This window comes from Trichosurus vulpecula, chromosome 4 (assembly GCF_011100635.1).
Source record: "Trichosurus vulpecula isolate mTriVul1 chromosome 4, mTriVul1.pri, whole genome shotgun sequence".
Classification (NCBI taxonomy): Eukaryota; Metazoa; Chordata; class Mammalia; order Diprotodontia; family Phalangeridae; genus Trichosurus; species Trichosurus vulpecula.
The window spans coordinates 101,035,153-101,056,810 of record NC_050576.1 but is presented as its reverse complement, the minus strand read 5'-3'; the positions used below and the strand labels follow the sequence as shown (position 1 = coordinate 101,056,810).

At 36.8% G+C, this 21,658-nt stretch overlaps 1 protein-coding gene across 4 annotated transcripts in view; it reads right to left on the bottom strand.

Moving 5' to 3' along the window:
* Window positions 1–872: 872 nt before the first annotated feature.
* The window catches only part of CAMSAP2 (calmodulin regulated spectrin associated protein family member 2), a 160,503-nt gene continuing 139,717 nt past the window's right edge, over window positions 873–21,658 (bottom strand). For 2 of the 4 annotated variants that reach the window (XM_036753931.1, XM_036753933.1), the window contains 5 exons: window positions 21,360–21,580; window positions 19,960–20,059; window positions 15,652–15,767; window positions 4,836–4,954; window positions 873–3,895 (listed from right to left, as the gene is read on the bottom strand). In XM_036753931.1, coding sequence (XP_036609826.1) covers window positions 3,590–3,895; window positions 4,836–4,954; window positions 15,652–15,767; window positions 19,960–20,059; window positions 21,360–21,580 — 862 coding nt within the window. In that variant the 3' untranslated portion in view covers window positions 873–3,589. The remainder of the gene's footprint in view (window positions 3,896–4,835; window positions 4,955–15,651; window positions 15,768–19,959; window positions 20,060–21,359; window positions 21,581–21,658) is intronic. The other 2 variants (XM_036753932.1, XM_036753934.1) reach the window with 1 other exon arrangement.

The window sequence follows — 21,658 nt, the reverse complement described above, 5'->3', positions numbered from 1 at the left end:
ACAACACAAAACTACTATGAGATAATTTGGTTTTGGGGGGAGGAGAATGGACCAACAGATGGAGAAATCAGGAAAGACCCTTTTGTTTCCCTCAAATAGAATTTAAGCCCATTGAAGGCAGGGGTTATCTGATGCCAGTCTTCCCAGCACACATGGAGCTTGGCACAGTTAAGTGCTTAGTAACTGCTTGTGTTTAGGGACAAGCGCACACCACTTTGGAGTCAGATGGCCCAGGTTTTACTTTTTGATCTCTGTTATTTGTTACCTACATGACCCTGGGGAAATCATTTTACCTGTTTTTGAGTCCTTTGTTTCCTCATCTTTAAAAGAAAGGGGCTGAAACAAACTCTCAGATCCCCAGAACTATATAAAACCAATGATCTGAAGGATAAAAATTGTACACTAAAGATGTTTAAAATTGTGACTATAAGTTCTTATAATCCATAGGACCTGAATCAGAAAAACTGACTATAAGACTGTGGGATAAACATTTCAAGAATCCACTTTCCTTGGCTGGTAGATGTACTCTGGAATAGGTCTGATACCCCGGTTATTTGTTAATGTCGTAAGTTCTAATTCTGTCACTACTTAATCTAAGACCACAGCTAATGGAAACGGATTGATGGAAAAGTGAATGTAATAACATTAGACCTGAACATTTTATATAGCATTGTTCAAATTAAGTCAAAGTACTCCAGTATACATTACTAAGAGGTATTTCCTCATGAAGAATTTGAATAGTTAGCCTTGAAGTATATGTGACCATGACGGAAACATAGAATTCAATTTTTTTGAGCAAACTGATTTACAAAAATGTACAAGTTCAGATCACAGAAAGGAGACCCACCCCTTTTTAAACTGGAGACAAATAATGAATCATTTGGTGCCATGCTTTTATTCAAATGAAAGGGGGAAAAATACACTATACCAGGAAATGAACAATATGACAGTATTTTACAGCACAGCATCTGAAAAAAAGTTGGAAATAATGCTCCGAGTGGATAGATAAGCACACCATACACTGTGCATTGCTCAACAGTGCCCATGAAACCATTATTAAGTTACCTGATTTTGGCTTTAAACAGCCAAACAAGAAAAGCTGTAACAGTCGGTTGTACTAAAATCAAAACCCAAACAAACCAAGAGGAACTGAAAATTTTCCATAGCTGCAGTAACAGTTAGAATTAGACGTTTTTGCATTGGTAACTAAGACAATTGTTTGGCAGATTTAACCACGCTGCTCGTAGTCATGACAGTCATTTGACCTATGCTGATGAAAGCACCGGTGTGTTCCAACAAGGTCAATGACAAATCCTAGTCTTTACAAAAAGCATCATTTTCCTTACAAAAAAAAAAAAAATTTTTTTCACATGGCTCCAAGTAAAGCCATACCATAATTAGAAAATTTGCAGTCTTAAAAAGGAAAAGCCCCAAACTCTTCCTGTATCAATAAAGTAAAATTTTATACTGAGAGCAATGAACTTGTGAGAATATTCACATTCTGCCTTTAGACACTGCACAAGTTACAGTTCAACTGTTAGACAACTAGACTCCAGGATACACTGTGTCACATGTGATATCAATTATTTGAAGGGTTCCTTCTGAAATTAAGGATCAAATTTTTTCTTTAGAAAATATTTAGGCAAACTTTATAAGGAGACTGAATCATTTATCAATTGTAAAAAGCAAATGTAATAATTAACTTCTTAATTCTCAATAAATAAATGATGCCTAATATTTATCATATTCTGATTTAAATTTTTTTACTATATCTTTCTGAACTGTTTATTTAAAATCATTTCATTATAATAACGGACACTGTTGTCTAACAGGCAAAATGTGCAACCCTCCCCCATCTTTTTAATATTTATATATTATATACACAATATGTTTATGTTTAAAATATGAGTTACATATCCTGGTCTCTTACATGCAAACAGTAGATCACAAGTAGTTTTGAGTTACACATACATTTTGCACAGGTATTGGAAATTCTATGGATTTTTTTTTTTTACAGTTTTAACAAATATACATAAATATAAGAACATAAATTACAGTAAAATATTGACAGCACTTCTGAGAAAACGTTGATAACTCAGATGCATTGATGCCTAAGGCCTTATAATAATTAAAAAAGTATGATTCAAGGACATCTCATTCCTATCCTTTTTTTTTTTTACTATGTAAATAAAGTACATCATATGCAACATTATCTTTAAGCAACTCAATGAGAGAAATGTTTCTTTTAAGTCTCTACTTCCCATGAAAGAAAACACACGATGCCTCTCAGTGATGGCACAATCCTGCCCTTTTCTCTCAGTTTGACACATTTGTCACAACACTGAACATGACAGGGTCACATAATCATTCAAGTCCTTTCCTGAGAATTAATTTTTTTCCCCAACTAACGCTCTGGTAGGCATTGTTAAAGAAACCAAAGATCATATAGAGGAGGGTTTCAAGTTTGTACTTAATCTAAACAATTCTACTTGAAAAGAATTTAAAACGGAAGAATGTCCAAGCTAAGCAAAGATAAAACAGAATTAGACACTGTTTTGAAATAAAAATGCAGCCCTTTGTACATATTGTTTAAAAAGATTTCTAAATATAGTTTTTATACTGCTTATAAATATAATGAAAAAAGCTCTTGAAAACAACAGATGGCCAGACATCTTTCTTCATTCAGATGGAAAGACTATTCTCAAAATGTCACTCATTTCTGCAAGATTATAAAGTGATTTACTTTACAAGTGAGATAGAGAGTTTTTCTGCTAAAAGAAAATCTACATCATTCTGAGTTGGGCAGAGCTGATGTGGACACAGCATACATAGATTTAATTCTTTACAGTTACTTACTAACCCCGAAAAGACAAACCTTAGCAGCTCTATAAAAACACTTCCTCCTTTTTCTAAAGAAATGTTAATACTTGTGTGAATAATAAATACAGACTGTAAATACTTAGTGTAACAGCTTTTGAAACTGCTTTGACATCATTAAAATTTGAGGATTTTTGCAAAATGAAATCTAGTGTTTTTTTCGCAGCATCATTAAGAAAGTTGCAAGTTACCTCTTAAGATGTGTTTCATTTAATCTCACAGTCTCCACATATAAACAAAATTCAATGGAGTTTAAGAATAAGACCAAAGTTTCTTTAGTAGAGGAAAAATTAGCAAAATAAACCATTTGAAGACAAGTCCATACATAAAAAGGTAAAAAATGTAACAGAAACACAAAAATCCATAATTTCAACCATATTTTCAACCTTAAGTCCAGCTACTACAGAAGAACATTCAGTGCTTGTGTATCAAACCTTATCTCGTGCAGCTGTCCCCTCTATTACTACATACACATCTCCAAACGTGAATCAGTACAATCCCATGATCACTTGAAATTATCACCAAAGCGACAATCTTCTCAACTCCCAAATACTGCGTTTTACATTCCAGTTGTGCATGACATCAACAGAGCTTAGTGTCCAGTTTTAAGTAATAAAAGTCTTGTTGGCAACCAAAAATTTATCTTTGATAGGCAAGAAGATGAAGTGCAAATAGATCACAAGTGTTCTGAAGCAAATATTTTCCCCAACTACTATGCCTTAGTGGTTAAAAGTTTCTTAGGTGTTACTGGTCTCTTTGACTGCCACAAATGACTGTGAATGGTAATTGCATCCACACTGGCAGACATGGTCTTAGCAGGTATGTGGCTAAATTGCTTTCTGTCAGAGTTATATTTATAAAGCCCTTCTATCATTTTTTTCGTGATAGATTTAGGGCCAATCCCAGCCAGTTTATTGATTTCTTCTGTTTCTGGGCAGTAGGTATATAAAGACCTAAACTGGCAGCCTGAATCCCGGAACAAGATTAAGAAGTTGTTGGCATCGGACTTCTCCATTTCCTTTAGAAGAAAAATAAAAAACACAACACATATTTGCTGAGTAAACACAGCTACGTTCTGAGTCAGTATTTATACTCTAAAAAATACGTAGTACAAATAAGGCCTACTTGTAAAAAGGACACCATGTAACATGTTACATCATGTAAAATTTGAAATAAACACTAATTAGAGACATGGATACCTTAAATGAAAAATCCTATTTGTTCCATGTAAATATTACAGTATCACAGGAAATTTTGCAATAACGTGTTTATCCAAAACATTTCTTCCCTTTGCTACTAACTTTTCCCTCCTTGTAGTTTGCTATAGCATAATTTCAGAAGAAAAAGTTATGCTCTCTAATGAAACATTTTGTACCTGCAGGAAAATCTGCAACTCTGTTCTTTTCACTGACACTGATTACAACCCTTCCACACCTTGAAAGGCAGTCTTCATGAATTACTATGGGCCCCAAAGCCTATCACTTGGGGCCCAACCTTCTATTGGTGAGCCCCTCTAAACTTAGCTGGGTTGGTCCTTGAGAAGACAGATGCATCTTCTAGTTTTCAAGAATTTCATTTTAACTGAACTCTGATTCAATTTTCTAATTAAGATGTACAACTATAAATCCTTTACAGTTGCCTTTGAAGTACTACTTTAATATTTGCAAAGCACTTGACACATATTATGTCATTTGATCCTCAAATCAACTGGGGGGGGAGGGTAGATGTAATTCTATTACCCCCATTTTACAGCTGAAAAAACAGAGGCAGAGAAAAGTGACTTTCCCGGAAGGTGTTGGAAGCAGAAACTGAACTCTTCCTGAGTCCAGCCCCAGTGTTCTCTCCACTTTACCACCTGACTACTACTGATTCCAAGAGAACTTAATCTAATAGAGTATTTCATAATTTAATCACTCATCACTTTAAAAAGAATCATTGTAATTAAAAACTTATCTTACCTCCAGTATTTTTTTCTTCTGACCTTCATTTACTTTTCCAGCCAAGCAGCAATGAGCTAGTGCATTTTGTATTATATGCTTATTGGATTTTGCACTGGGCTCTTTGAAGAGCTTTGGTCCTATGGAAAAGATGTTTTAACAAATTTAAAAATCTCCGTGTGGTAAGTTTTTTTCACATCAGAATAGCCACTATTATTAAAGTGGCACAAGTGCCATTATGTTAGTGAGTGTCAGGTTTATGTTCTATGTTAGGAACTCCTGAAGCTTTGAATACATTTCTGAAGTTAATGAATGCAACACAATCCCCATCCAAGGCATCACCCCACTGTTGAGTCACCTTTAGGGGCTCATCTGAGACTCTGAAAGCTCCAGAGAAGAGAAACTCAACCATGGGTAGTTCATGTCTTGGTTGTTTGTCATTCATGAAAAAATAAATCACAAACCTCATGATATTATCAAATACCAGCAATCAAATAAACAAAATGAAGAATATACATTTTGGTTATTTTTAAAAATTTTAAACTTAAAAGAAAAAAAAAACATTGCCACGTACACAGCAGACCATAAGAGAGGATTCAATATAAAACAGTAAATTTCCATTTCAAGAAAACCTATATAATAACTACTACACATTGTTTTCAAAGCTGCCCAACTTTTTCTTTGCTTCCTTGTTGGTTTTCTTTTGTTCTCTGCTGTGCCATTTTTACTTTATTTTTTTTTTTCACCTCCCTCCCCTCCACCCTAAAGAAGACTATGCATGGACATGTGTATGTGTATATAAACATTCACACATATATTCACAAGCATACGTGCAAGCCCATACTATGCCTCCTTCTGCCTGTCACCTGCTTCTCTGTGGTGGAAGCATCTCCGTTCACATGTCTGCGTCTTTCCCTGGTTTTCTAAATCAAGCAGCTCATCACTTCCTACGCCGTAGCAGTATTTCCACCCAGTCATGCCCTATCTGGGAGACTGTCTATGAAAGTTTTCTCCTGATTTTCTGCATAGGTTTTTATACAAGAAAATCTTAATTTAAAATAATAGAAATTATCCTTTTTACACTTCAATAATGCTCTCTCTTAATAATATAGTTTAAGGTCTGATACTTCTGAATCTACTTCCTTTACGTCTTTTTGTTCCCAGTTACTTTCAAGTTCCTGACCTTTTGCTCTTCCAAATGAACTTTGTTATTATTTTTTCTAACTTAGTAAAATAATTTTTTAGTAATTTAATTGGGATACATTGAATAAATAGATTAGGGGTTTTTAAAAAATTATTTATTTTTAGTTTTCAACATTCATTTCCACAAGATTTTGAGTTCCAAATTTTCTCCCCATCTCCTCCCCAACCCAAGATGACATGCAGTCTGATTACCCCTTTCCCCAGTATGCCCTCCCTTCTATCACCCCACCCCATCCCTTCTTATCCCCTTCCCCCTTACTTTCTTGTAGGGTAAGATAAATTTCTATACCCCACTGCCTGTATATCATATTTCCCAGTAGCATGTAAAAACAATTTTTAACATTTGCTTTTAAAACTTCCAGTATCAAATTCTCTCCCTTCTTCCTTCCCCACCTACCCTCATTGAGAAGGCAAGCAATTCACTATAGGTTATACATGTGTAGTTATGAAAAACACTTTCATAATAGTCATGTTGTGAAAGACTAACTATATTTCCCTCCATCCTATCCCACCCCCCACTTATTCTATTTTCTCCTTTGACCCGGTCTCTTTTCAAATGTGTTAGCTTCTGACTACCCCCTCCCCCAATTTGCCCTCCCTTCTATCATCCCCCCCTTATCCCCTTCCCCCTACTTTCCTGTAGGGTAAGATACCCAATTGAGTATGTATATTATTCCCTCCTTATGCCAAATGTGGTGAGAGTAAGGTTCACTCATTCCCTTTCACCTCCTCCCTCTTCTCCATTGTAACAGCTTTTTCTTGCCTCCTTTATGTGAGATAATTTACCCCATTAGATCTTTCCCTTTTTCTTTCTCCCAATATACTCTTCTCTCACCCTTTAATTTTATTTTTTAGATATAATCCCTTCATATTCAATTCACCCTGTGCCCTTTGTCTATGTGTGTCTATATGTATATGTGTGTGTGTGTGTGTGTGTGTGTGTGCGCGCATGTTGTGTATATATATATATATATATATCTATTTATTCCCTCCGACTACCCTAATACTGAGAAAGGTCTCACGAGTTACAAATATCATGTCTTCAAGTAGGAATGTAAACAGTTCAACTTTAATAAGTCCCTTATGATTGCTCTTTCCTGTTTACCTTTTCATGCTTCTCTTGATTCTCATATTTGAAAGTCAAATTTTCTATTCAGCTCTGGTCTTTTCGTCAAGAATGCTTGAAAGTCCTCTATTTCATTGAATATGCATTTTTTCCCCATAAGTATTATACTCAGTTTTGCTGGGTAAGTGATTCTTGGTTTTAATCCTAGCTCCTTTGACCTCTGGAATATCATATTCTAAGCCCCCCAATCCCTTAATGTAGAAGCTGCTAGTAGATCTGAGTTTATTCATATAAAAAGTGTTTTATGTTTAAGTTCATATAGTTCCTGTGTCTGTTTTGGCAAGGTAAACACTAGGGTATTTTAAACTGTCTAGGTATTTTAAATAGTCTAAAACAATATTGCATAATATTGCTGACATATAGTGTAGTTTCTATTTTTCGCTTTTGATTAAATCTATTTTAACTTTGAGATCATGATTTCTACCGCTGCTTTTTTATAACACAGTAAATTCTTCTCCTGACCTTTATTTTATATTTGTATGTATCTCTCATTTTTATAATGGTTCCTGAAAGCAACATATTATTGATTTCAAATTATTAATCTGCTGTTTCCATTTTATGGGTAAATTCACCCCATTCATATTCTAAGCTATAATTACTTGTTCATTTTCCTCCTTCCTATTTTTCCTCACTATCCTTCTCGCTTTATTTACCCTATCCCTCCTCACTCCTCTGCTTTACTTCTACCTGCTACCTTACACCCTCCTATTCCTTAACCTACTCACTCCTCCAAAAGACCCTCCCTTATCGTTTCCCCCTACTCTATCCCCTTGCCCTCTTATTTCTTTCTGAATTTAGGAGACTATCTATCTATATATCTATCTATCTATCTATCTATCTATCTATCTATATATATATATATATATATATATGTATGTATGTATGTATGTATGTATGTATGCACGCACGCACCTCCCTCTCTCCCTCTGTCTCTCTCTCCCACACACACACACACATTTCCCTCTTACACCCATTCCCAATGAGAATAAGGTTCCAGCATTACCTGCCCTCCCCACACTAGCTCCTTCTGTATCAATTTTTCCTTTCATGCCTCATTTGTATGAGATACTTACTCCTTTTAATCTCTCCCTACAGTTTTTATATTTTTAGAATCACACCACCATACTCAGTTCAGCCGAAGCCTTTTTTCAAACTATCCAAATAATGATGACAATCATAAGAATACTTCTAATATTATCACATATATCGTCTTTAATGTTTACCTTATATTTCTCCTGGATGTTATATGTCAGAGTTTCCCTTAAGTTCTGAAGCTTTTAGCACAAAAATCTGGAAGTCTTTCAATTCGTTAAATGTCCATTTTTTTTTCATTCAGGATTATACTTAAGAATAGATTTTCAAAAAACCCCCTTAAACCCCAAACTACTCATGATATGATTTTTTTTTAAAGTTACAAAATGGTAACATTTTTCTTTGTTCCTTTCTTATCTCTTTTTTTCCCCTGTGACTTAAGTATGTTTTGACTGTTTAAAAATACAATCAACATGAATATAAATTCTAGCTTTGCCCCCTAACACCTATGTGGCCTAACTTCCCTGGTCTTCAGCTTCCTCATCTGCAAAATGAGGGGGGCTGGACTAAGATGATCTGCACTGTCTCTTTCAAGTCTAAATCTCTAATGCTAAGATACTATATGTTCTCCTAATTCTACTCTCCCTCCCCCACCCCATTTTGAATCAAACTGTCTTCCATTACTTTTGTTATTTTTTTATATTTGTCATATTTTCTAAGTTTAATAATATTCTATGTTATACTAAAATATCACAATTATTTCAACCTTGCCACAATCACTGGACATATACATTATCTCCTTTTTTTTTTCAAATACAAGTGGAATAATTATATTTTCCATTATTTTAAAAAATTCCAAGGGTTTCAGAGGCCATTCAGCACAGCCCATCCCTGGCACAAGAATCTCTTTCATAGATCATCTGACCAGTGGTCCCCTAGCCTTTGTCTAACAGTGTCTGGAGAGATGAAGCTCCCTACCCTTATGAAACAAACCATTCCATCTTGGTATAGCACTAGGAGTTATAACATTTTTCCTTAAATTAAAATTAAATTTGTCACTTGTAATTTAAACCCTTTGTGCTCCTGGCAAAACAAGTCTATTTTCTCATCTATGTACTAGCCTTTCAAATATCAGAGGCCAACTAGCATGTCCCCTTTCCCATTCACCTAAGCCTGCCTTTTCCAGGCTAAATACCCCCAATTCCTTTAATTTATTCTCATAAACTATGGACACATGGCTCTTCACAACATTAAATGCTCACCTCTGGGCATTTTCCAGATTATCAATGTCCTGCCTAAAACGTGGCACCCAGAATGGAACACAATATTCTTATTCCAGATGTGATCTGACAAGGGCAAGGCACAGAAGGACCATCACTTTTCAAGTCCTAGAGGGTACTATGTTTCTCTTACTAACATAGTCTTCTAAAAAGCCTAAGAGTTGATTGTCATATCACACTGCTGACTAAAATTAAGTGTGCAGGCTACTAAAACTCCAGATCGTTTTAGATTAACTGACATTTAGCCATGCTTCTCCCAACTTGAAACTGTAAAGCTGACTTTTTGAACCCAAGTGTAAAACTTCACATTTATCTATATTAACTTCATCTTATCACACATGGCCCTATATTCTAGCCTGTCAAGATCTTTGTCAACAATCATTCATTAAGTACCACTATGGGCTAGGCACTGTGCTAAGCACAAGGGATACAAAAAAAGGGGAAAAACAGTCCTTGCCCTCAACAAACTCACAATCTAAAGAGAGAGGCAACATGCAAATAATTGCACACAAACAAGACTAATTTGGAGACAATCTCAAAGAGAAAGCATTAATATTAAGCAGGACTGGGAAAGTGTTCCAGGATACAGGGGGCAGAGCATGAGGCAAGAGAAGGTTCCAGTTAGAGGGGAAAGCCAGTAAAAATGCAGAGTCAGATGGAATGTCTTGTTTGAGAACGGAAAGGAAGCCAGTGTCACTGTTTTGAAGGAAGTTACACGAAAGGTAGAAAGGCAGGAAGGGGACAAATTATAAAGGGCTTTAAAAGCCAAACAGAAGATTTTATATTTAATCCTGAAGACAACGGGGAGCCAGTGGAGTTTTTTGAGTATGGAAGTGACATGGTCAGACCCGTGCTTTAGGAAGATAACTTTGACAGCTGAATGGAAAAGAGACTGTAGTCTGGAGGGACTTGAAGCAAGGAGACCAACCAGAAGTCTACTACTAATAATCTAGGAGGTGATAAGGGCCTGTACCAGGATAGCAGCAATGTCAGAAGACAGAAGGTGACACATATGGGAGATGTTACAAAGGCGGACTTGACAGGAATTGGCAAATGATTGGATATAGGGGGCTAGAGAGAGTAAGAGGTCAAGAATGATACCTAAGTTGCAAGCCTGGGTACCTGGGAAGATGGTAATACCCTTGAGAGTAATAGGAAAGTAAGTTACAGAGAAGGTAAGAGTTTTTGGGGAAAAGATAGTAAGTTCTGTTTTGGACATGCTGAATTTAAGATGCCCATGGGACATCCAGTATGAGATGTCAAGCAGGCAACTGAAGATGTGAGGCCAGGTTAGGAGAGAACCAAATAAACTGAGAATCATTTATCCTGTGATGATAATTAAATCCACAGGAGCTAAAGAGATTAAGTAAAATAGTAAAAAGAGGAGAAGAGGGCTCAGGACGGAATGTTGGGGGCACCTACAGTTGGCATGCATGACCCGGATGAAGATCCAGCAACACTGACTGAGAAGGAGGGGCAGAAGAGCGGTCAGACAACGCTAGAAGGATGAAGCTTGAGAAAAGATCATTCCATCTGGCCGTTAACTCCAGGAGAGTCATTTCAGTTGAATGACAAGGCCGAAAGCCACACTGCAGACTGAGAGTTAAGAAGCAATTGAGAGGAAAGAAACAGAGAGGAAACAGAGTGATGGCTACTGGGGAAGCTCAAGTCCAATGTGCCATCCTTCTCAGTTTTGTGTCATCTAGACATTTGACAAGTACACCAAGGGATGCATTTATCTAAGTCATTGATGAAAGTGTTAAGCATCACAGAACCAAACACAGATAGCTAGAGTACTCCATCAAAGCGGTTCAATTCTGATAATGAACCATTAAAAAATATTCTGGGGCAGCTAGGTGGTGCAGTGAGTAGAGCACCAGCCCTGAAGTCAGGAGGTCCTGAGTTCAAATCTGGCCTCAGACACTTGACACATGTACTAGCTGTGTGACCTTGGGCAAGTCACTTAACCCCAACTGCCCTGCCCTGCCCAACCCCCCCCCCCCCCAAAAAAAAAGTATTCTGGGCCAGCCATTCAACAACTATCCCTATGGCACCTACAATTCTTGTTCTCTTACCAGATCAAACTCCCTTTCCCCTGGTCACCATCTCCCAGTACATGCCTATCTACGTATCAGAACATAAGCTCCTTGAGGGGAACAGATGTTCTCAATTTTTTATTTGTATCCCCAGCACCCAGCACAATGCCTGGCACATAGTAGGCACTTAATAAGTACTTTTTAATTCATTAAATCACATTTCTGAGGAAACACTGATAAGTCTTCTCAATGCCTTTTCCCTTATTCCAGGGCTGTCCAACCTTAGGTTTTTATTGAAATAATAGACAATATATTTTGTTTGCCATTTTAGTGAGAGCTCTGCCATAGCTCAGCTTTATTTACTAAAGCATTTATCTATGCTTGTTTGCAGGCTGCAGGCCACATTTTAGACAACCCTGCCTTATTCTATTCATATTTTTTAGCAACCAACTAGTTGTTTGAATATGCCTTGTTGGAGCTACTGTAATTGTTTGCCATGTTGATTTCAGATCTTTATACTTTGAGTTTGGGGTTAATTTTCCCATTCCTTCAACAGCAGCTTTCTCATCCTAGAGATATTTCTGTGCCCCTTCTCCCATCCACCTCCTTTTGAAATGTTGTCTTTCCCCATTATAAGTAAAACTACCTGAGGGAAAGGACTGTCTATTTTTTTTTTTTTTGCTTGTATGAGTATTCTCAGCACCTAGCATAGTGCTGGTACATATTAATCACTTAATAAATGCCTATGTTATCTATATATCTGTCTGATCATCCATCCATCCATGTGGATAACTTAGCCTATCTAAGGCTTTTGGGTATATGAGCAGTTGTTAACTCTTTTAGCTATTTTTGATTTCTTAACCCAAAACCATATTTTTCACCATTTTCACACTGAAATAATCTTATGTGCCTGCTGAGTTGGTTTGAATTTCTTTTACCATTTTATCAAATGCAACAGATATGGGTATATAAAGTACAATATGAAGATAACTCATGCTGTGATTCTTTTTTAGCCAGGTACTGTTCAGGAGGTCTTTTTTCATTTTCATACAGACTTGCATATTTTGATCATATCAACATTATCTCCTGCAAGTGTTGTGGTGTTATGGCAGTAAATGTATTATCTAAAATTTCTGCCTTTCTAGATTTACTTAGGGTCAAAATGAGACATACATTCTTAGCCATGGCATGTGCTGATTTGTTTTGCTTGATTATGCATATTTATTATAATGGAAAAGGCTTCAACTCGGGAGAAAGAGGATACAAGGAGGGTAACTGGATAGTGAAAGAAATGAAAAATCAGGCTTCTATAAAACACCTTTTTAAATGCACAGAAAAAATGTGATGGGGGAGCAATATTGTTACTATCTTGTTAAGCTAACCGTGCGTGTGTGTGTCTTAACTAAGAGAAATTCTATTTCTTATATAATCCTCTTCTCTGTTCTTGGTGAAGTTTTAAGAGTGAAGTTTTTTATTATTGTTCAGTCGTTTCAGTCATGTCTGACTCTGACCCCATTTGGGGTTTTCTTGGCAGAGATACTGGAGTGGTTTGCTATTTCCTTCTACAGCTTACTCTACAGATGAGGAAACTGAGGCAAACAGGGCTAAGTGACTTGCCCAGGGTCATACAGCTAATGAGGGTCTGAGACTGGATTTGAATTCAGGAAGATGAGTGCTCCATCTACTGTGCCACATAGCAGCCCTCTTAAGCTTTAATAGTCAAAGCTTAAATGATTTTATCAGCTTCCATGAATTCAATTTTCATCTCTATACAAATGGCTCAAATCTTAACATCTAGTCCTTTTTTCTGTTTTGAAATGTTTGTTGATGAATAATTTCATAACAAAATTTGACAAATTTGTCTGTCACCTAGAACTAATCAATATCTGTGACTGCTCAATGTATATTTAGGGAAAAAAGCATATTCTTTGCTCTCCAGTTTCCTCAAGATTCTCTAACTTGTCATTTTTTCTTTTTGTCTAGTTTTGGTATGAAGAGTTTTCAACAGTCCACTACTATTAATGTTCTAGCTTCCTTTGAGACACTATTTTCTCCTTTATAAATTACTTGCTATATACTTCAGTGCCCATATTTAAAGCTGTATACTTTATATAATCAGTCACTAAGCATTTATTAAATACCTACTATGTGGCGGGCACTGGAGACACAGATACAGAAATGAGATAAGTCCCTGCTGTTAGGGAGATTTTTATCCCTAAAGTGGGATGCAATATGTTGACAGGTAAGTAACTGTATCATATATGCAAAATAAAAACACAATAATGTGGGAGGAAGGTCTTGTGAAGAAGGGCTGGGAGATGGCGGGGGGAGGTTGTTGGCTTATATCAAGGCTAAATTTGTCTTAAAGGGAGCTAGGGTTCCTTATTCCAAGAAGAAGAGGTGAGGAGAGAAAAGATTCTAGGCACAGTGGCCTGTGCAAAGGCATAAAATGGGAGATGGAATACGGCAAACAAGGAATAATAATCGCACAATTTAAATTTGGTTGGAACACATAGAACAAGGAGGGAGCAATAAAAGGTGCCCCAGAAGTCTCAGTGCAGTTTTAAGCTTTAATAGCCAAAGCTTAAACGATATGATCAGTTTACATGAATCCAACTGTCATCTCTACACAAATGACTCTCAAATCTAAACATCCGGTCCTAAACTCTCTCCAGTGCTCTAGTCCCTCACCTCTAACTTTTTGCTTGACATTGCCTTCGGATGTCTCCCAGGCATCTCAAACTCAGCATGTACAAAACAGAACTCATTATATTCCCCCTAAACTCAGACCTCTTCTTAAATTTAATAGCTTAAAAACTGCACTAAGGCTTCTGGGACATCCTGTATGTATTATCTTGAAAGAGAGGCTGGAGCTTTAAATCTTAAAGGAGTCCGTAAAGGTAATAGGGAGTCTCTCTAGTTTCTTGAGCAGATGAACAACTTAGTAAGACAAGTATGTTAGGAAGTTCCTTTTGGCGGCTGTGTGTAGGGTGAACTGGAGAGGGGATAGATCAAAGCAGGGAGACCCAATTCAGAGATTATTCTAACAGTATAAGGGAAAGGTGACAAGGACCTGGAACAGGCTGTGGTATGAGAGAGAAAGAGGCGGGTATGGAAGAGAGACATGATAAGACTTGGTTATCTGATTACACACGACGGGTGGTAAATGAAGAGCTGAGAATGGCTCTTAGGCCGAGAACTCGCAGACCAGAAGAATGGGAGCGCGTTCAACAGAACTAAGTTAGGAAGAGTGCTGGGTTTAAGGGGAAAGATAATGAGCTCTTCTTTGTATGTACAGAGTTTGAGATGCCTGTGGGACATCCAGGGGAGATGTCAAGCAGGAAATACAGATGAGGGACTAGATCACAATAGAAAGAGAAGGGCTGGATGTTAGACTTAAGTCACTTGTGCAGAGATGACCACTGAATCCAAGGAAACTGATAAGACCACTGAAACCAAGAATGAAGAAAGAAGAGGAGAGAGTTAAGAATACAGCCCTGGGATACACCCACATATAGAGGCAAGAAGGACTGGTCTAAAAGGTAGGAAGAGAATTACCTTGTGATCATCTTTCAGTGCTCGTGGTTTGAATTTGACTCAGCCAGATATTACCACTGGAACTCCCTATTTTCTTGTGTTAGCTGGAACTAAATTTTAGTCCACTGTTTCAATTTAAATTTGTGTACATTTTTGTATGTCTATTCTGTGGAAAACATATTGTTTTGTTCTTTTTAAAAACACATTTTTTATTTATATTCACCTAACTGCAATTGTTAAATTTTCTTTACTTTTAAATTATTTTTGTATATCTGAAATTGGCCACCTCTTTTCTACACCAATCTAGCCCCCAATAAATTCAAGAGAGATCTACATGAACTCCCCAATATGCTCTTATCAAAACTCCAGGAGTTTTATATTCTAGTTCAATTTTTTAGAAGTCCTGTTCTAAGTGGGCCTATACAATAAAAATTTAGATAGATAAGTAAGAAAAAAAATTTTTGGCCCTCTACATTGTACTTAACCTAAATTTGAGAGAGTCCTGTACAGGTAAGAGAAAGGAGAAGATATCCAAAGAGCCTATTTTTTTTTAAAAGAAAAATTCATCTTTATTCTAATAAATATTTCAAATTCAATTATTTCTCTAAAACACACAAACTCACCTGTATACTCTGTTCCAGAAGCTACTGAAGAGGTTGTAGATGCATTTTCCCAGTCTTTTTCACCATTTCGGCTGCCACAGCGACTTGGAGATAAGAAGCCCTCTACAGATTCTGACCTAAAGAGACAAAATAGTTTCTCCATCTTAAACTAAGACTATTTCAATGGAAATGAATAGGAGAAAAATTACAGAGGATGATAACGTGAACTAGATAGTATAATTTCTATTTTTTATAGACTGTGGGTGCATCACAAGTTTTTTTTTCCAGTTCCAAATTTTCTCCCCTCTCATCTCCCACTAATTAGAAAGCAAGAAAAATGAAGTCCATTAAAATATGTATAGTCATGGATGACAATCATGCACTGACAGTGACTTAGCAATCATATCTGCCAGTTCCTTCAGTATCTGCAGATACAGCACATCTCGGCCTGGCTACCTGAATTCATCAAAGGCAGCTTACTCCTATCTACCTACTTAATTTGTGCATCAACTCTCCCTTCGCCATTTTTGTTAGGATCTTTCCAAACCAAAATTCTTTCTCATTGGAAGGGAAAATGGAGCAGCAATTCTTGTTCTCTGTCCTGAGTTATTACTGCAACATTTACTACAAGTATTACTATCTTTTCTTTGATATCCTTCCCCCAATATAGCTTTAAAAAATGCACCTTTATCCTTCTTCATTTTCCTTGTCATTCTCAGCTTAAAATGACCTTTAGCATGCCTAACAATATTCTAGAGCTTCTGTATTCCCAGAATTAGCTGCTCTTACTTTTGTCTTCTGATCATGTCTTTAAAAAATAATCCAAGTTGGTAATTTAGTTCCTTGTGCATAAATAACAATCTCTTCACATTAATACCTCATTTTCCTCCTCACTGTTTCTCTTTGTGTCTTCTGAATTTCATCCTTCAGAGCTTCTCATCTCTGCTGGGCTGACTTATCTCGTAAAACTAGAATCCACAGGATGCTATTTTTTTTTGGAGGGGGTAAGGCAGAGCAATTGAAGTTAAGTGACTTGCCCAAGGTCACACAGGTAGTAAGTGTGTCAAGTGTCTGAGGTCGGCTTTGAACTCAGGTCCTCCAGACTCCAGGGATTGTGCTCTACTCACTGCACCACCTAGCTTCCCCCTATTCCTTTCTTTTAATCCTTTGAAATCTTCCCTCTGAGAATCTGCAGTATTTATCAGGATATGCCAACTTTTCTTTTTTATTACAAATTCCAAGGTGAGGTGGCCATTTCCCCTTTGTCCTAATCCTTCCTTTAGCAACCAGTGTCTTCTTTGTGGGTGAGAAAGAGATCCAGAAAAGTAGTTTCTTTCACTAATTCTTCTATCTTTTGAAGGATGAAACTATTATTAAGATTTCAAGAAATTATTAGCTGCTCTGATTTACGCAGAGAAAGTGCCAGTAGATGTCCATTTAATTTGGGTTCTCCCACCCCTCCATCACTACTACAACATGTCTTCTTCATGCCAGGCTTGTGATGTTTCTGAAACTCCTATGCTCTATTTGCTCCTTCTGTCTTGGTGATCTACAGTATACTCTGATGACAATATTGCTTCTGTTCTACTTGTCTTGATTTTTATACAAATGCTCTCCATCACATATTTTCATTTTGATTCCCAGATTTCCTTTCATATATCTGTCTTCTTAATATTGCTTCCTCTCCCCCTCCCCTTTATCCTGCTCCTTCTAACTAACGTATTCTGTCCCAGAGTTGTAGGTCTAATCAAAGGTTTCATGCCACCAAGTCTCAGTGATACCTGTAAGGTTAAATTTGCTTCTCTGTATTAGGATCTCTAGCTTATTTTGCTTGCTACCCACACTTTGCGTATTTGTGAATATCTCTTGGACCATGGGTTTTATTGCTGACTCCTACAGATGTTCATTTCCTTTAGTATATCTGAATATTTCTACTATATTTCTACTACTACTACTACATAATTCTACCATTATTTATTTTGTGACAGATATATCTAGGTGGTATTCTCCCTCTCCTTTCATTTCAGTTTTAAAGTTCTTTAGATTAGATTTTCAAGACTCTGGACAAATCCATTTTTACAAGCCCTTGTCAGATATACTCTGTCCCTGGACAGGAATCCATTATTCCTTTATTTTAAATAGCAGTCCAGAAATATAAGTCCTGTTCTCAGATGCCATGTTCTTACCACTTAATTTCTCAAATCTACCTCTTTCCCATCTAAAGTCCTAGCCTTTGATATACAGTGATATACAATACTACTTATGGCAGCCTGTACAATTTATGGATATTTTCTATGGCAATTGGCCCAAGTGCTGCAGGTCTGGGAGCAAGAAGAAGCCCTTGCATAAGAGGCCCAAGTATGAGCTGGACCACTAGCTAATCGCCACAAGAATGGGTCTTACTGCATTCACACAGTACAAATCTGGGGTGGCAACAAGAAGCACTAAGTATTGAGGCTGGATATGGACAACTTTTCTTGGGACTCAGATATTGTTCCTGCAAACCAGGATCATCGATGTGGTCTACAACATGTCTAACAATGAGCTGGCACAGACCAAAGTGCTGGTGAAGAACTACATCCCATTCACCAACTGTACCCCCACACTGATGGAGGTATGATTCCACTATGGTCTGCTCCTTGGGTGAAATAAGGAGGCAAAAACGGTCTTCTGAGGAAGAAATTTTAAACAAGAAGCAAAGAAGATTGAGAAGAAATATGAGGACTGGAAGAAGGATGCTGAGATCAGCTTGCATCTAGAAGGGCAGTATAAGCAAGGTAAACTGTGGGCACTGAGCCACTGGGCTCCTTTCTAGATGGGAAGGAATTCTATCTGTGGGATAGAATTATTTATTCTGTACTAACAGAATTCTATCTAAGGAAGATCACAGCCAGAAAAGGAAAAGAAACTCATTCCCTGAGATTTACTGGTGGAACAAATCCCCAAATTGTTTTAAAAAAAAAAAAAAAGACAGACAACCTATGCCCTAAGGTCCTCCATTTCTTGACTGAGACTTTCTAATCCTTAATAATACCTTCTAGATTTCTTTTGGCAATCTCACCTATGTCCACATGAAACCACCAGAAATGAATGGTAGTCATCAGGTTTAACAAGTTTGGGAAGGTTCTCTGTAACATTCTTGTATCAGAAAGACAGCAGACCTCTCTATTGTCCTCAGTCACTTTCGGCAGGGAATCATCCACCAACCATGACCTATTTCTTTGTCTTCTGGCCCTTATCTGATGACCCCTCAACCTGATGGCACCTGTGGCTCCAAATATAGTTCCTGGAAGATGAGCAGAGGATCCAGAGCTCCTTCTTCAGGGAAGAGCTTCATAGCTGTTACTATCACTAAGCATTTAGTGGTTCTTCATTCTCCCCTGTATTACATTCTACCACCCCACAGCCTTCTGAACTGGGTCAGGATTCCCCTCTACCTCTTCATATCCTTTTTCTGATTTGTTTTTATATGAAATCCCCTCTTGCATTCTTTTAAAAGAATACTTAGTTTGCATTAATAATCTAGAGAGTGGAGCAGCGTTCTTTGGGTCCCTTTATCTTCTCATAAAAGATGATCAGCGTGCATTTTGAGCATGGTTGAAGGAATTGGGGATCTGTACTCTATAAAGGAAAAGACTCAGCTTGGGGGGGGGGAGAAGATAGTTGTACTAAAGTACTTCAACAGTGGTCAAAGGAAAGAGGAATAAGACTAGTTCTGCCTGGCTCCAGGGGCACAAACAGAAGCAAAGGGTACAAGGAAAAGACAGTGGGTTTCTCCTCACTAGCGGTTCTATGACCTTTGGGGTGTGGGTGTGGCAAGGCTAAATTGAATCCTCATTTTTGGTATGGTTGGATTAGATGGCCTCTGGGGTCCCTTCCAACTCTGATTATTTCCTTTTTGGGGGGTGGGGATTTTTATGAGGAACAACAGTATAAAAACCAAATTCAGGTAATAAACTGACAAATCAGTAGCAAAAAAATTATCATTATTCTAAAGAGACCATAAGCCCAAAACATAACTGGCACTACCAACCTAAATCATTTCACTTTTCCTTTACTCCCCCCCCATTGGAATTTTATTTAGCACAATTTTAGTTAGTGACAATTCATACATGTAAGTGTTTTCACAAACAGCAAAGTATTGACAATCTATGACCAGTTGAAAAAAGGTCTTCTAAAGGAAAAGAAAGATTAGTCTTAGATAAAACTATGGATAGGATTTAAATGAAAGGTTAATGAGTACAAGGTATTATAAGAGATTCTGTAACATTCAAATTGAGAAAATTGAAGAGAATTTTTCAATAAAAATATTAATCATTACTGCTTTACCTTGGTGTTCTCTTGCCTGAATGAACGCTCTCACTGTCTCCTGTGTTCAGTGATGCCAAAGAAAGGCTAGAGACTGAAAAAACACGATAAATTCGTGACCCTGGATAAAAACAAAGTTAGATTTTAAAACAGGTAAATAGCAAAGAGTCTGTTCATTAGATAACACCAGCATATGGAGAGTGAGCTTCTACAATATTTTTTCCACTCGGTATTCATCTTAACTTGTAATATGCTGCATGCATATATGTAGAGTTTGTCAATTTTGTAACATTTAAACATGAATATATAACACATTATTGGCATACTCATGATAAGAAAGTATAATCTTAATTTGTTGCTAAAATTTGCTATTTTCGGAAGGCAAGCTCTTTAACTGACATGAAACAATAATCCTGTAAAGATTTTAATAAAAACAACCAAGAAATCCAACTCTGCAAGTCATAAGGCTTCTTCAGAAATCTTTCATTGGCAGGTGGAAAAATTAAGCTTTTTAATTATAGAAACTTTTTAAAGGCAATACTAAATATTTTCTCCACTAAAGTTCTAGTCTGATGCCTCCTCATGACATGGAGGGAACCTTGTACTTACTAGCTGTGTGACCTTGGGCAAGTCACTTAACCTCTCTGCTTCTGAAACTGAAAAGCAAATGACCTCAACCTCCCTTTCGGCTTCAAATCTATAATCCTATTAAATCACTCATAGTTGAAGTATTAAGTATTTATGTGATATTTTTTTCCAGAGATATCTATTGAGTAGTGTCTCAAATGTAACCAATACATAATTCTTGTACATACGAGCAACAATATTTTGTTGAATGCAATTACTATACTGGGGATTTTCTTAGGTTTTCAAAAAGACTAAGAGGATCTTGTCAAAATTTCCAAAATATTAGATCATAAGAAAATACGGATTTGGGGGAATAAGAAGAAACCATGCAGAAATGAAAGAGAAAAGATATTAATTCAAGATACAAGAAATGAAGATCTTTAATTAGTTTCTACATTAAAGGAGCTTTTTAAGGACTTTTTACCTTACATTTCTTATTATGCTGAAATCCTTCTTGTCCATTTCATGTTTCCCAAATTACAAAACATTCCTAAGTTTACAAGTGCAAGAATGGGTTAGTAAATTTAAAAGAGTTCAACAGCGTCAAAAGTACCACAAAAGGTTAGTGTTTATATTGGGGGTTTTTAACATTCACATCTGTGTTGCTATATATATGCATGCAGACATAACATCACCTTCATCTGCTAATTTTGGCTTTCCAATTAAGATGCATGCAGATTTCTAAGGTAGGTTTGTCAATTTAGCACAAGAAGCTAATCGATGCAAGGTCAAGTTAGTATCTCAAACCAAGCTGGTGTTTTTATATGAACAGACTCTTTCTAACAAGAGGCTACCTGGTGGACCTTTGATTGGTGTCTTAGGAGATTCAATGTGATCCCTGTGAATAGATTTCGGCCGCTGCTTTTTTTGTTTTGCTGCATGAGGGCGGGGCTTAATCACTGTATCCATATCTTCCATGAGTTTCAGCTGTTTTCTTCTCATATATTCTTGCCTAATAAATTCTCTACGTGCTCTTTCATCTTCTTTCTTCTGGCGTTCTTCCTCAGTTTTACGCCTATGAAATCGAACACAGTTAAATTCCTAATATTACAGATCACAGCTTAAAGCAAAACTATATGAAAGAGTATGTTTA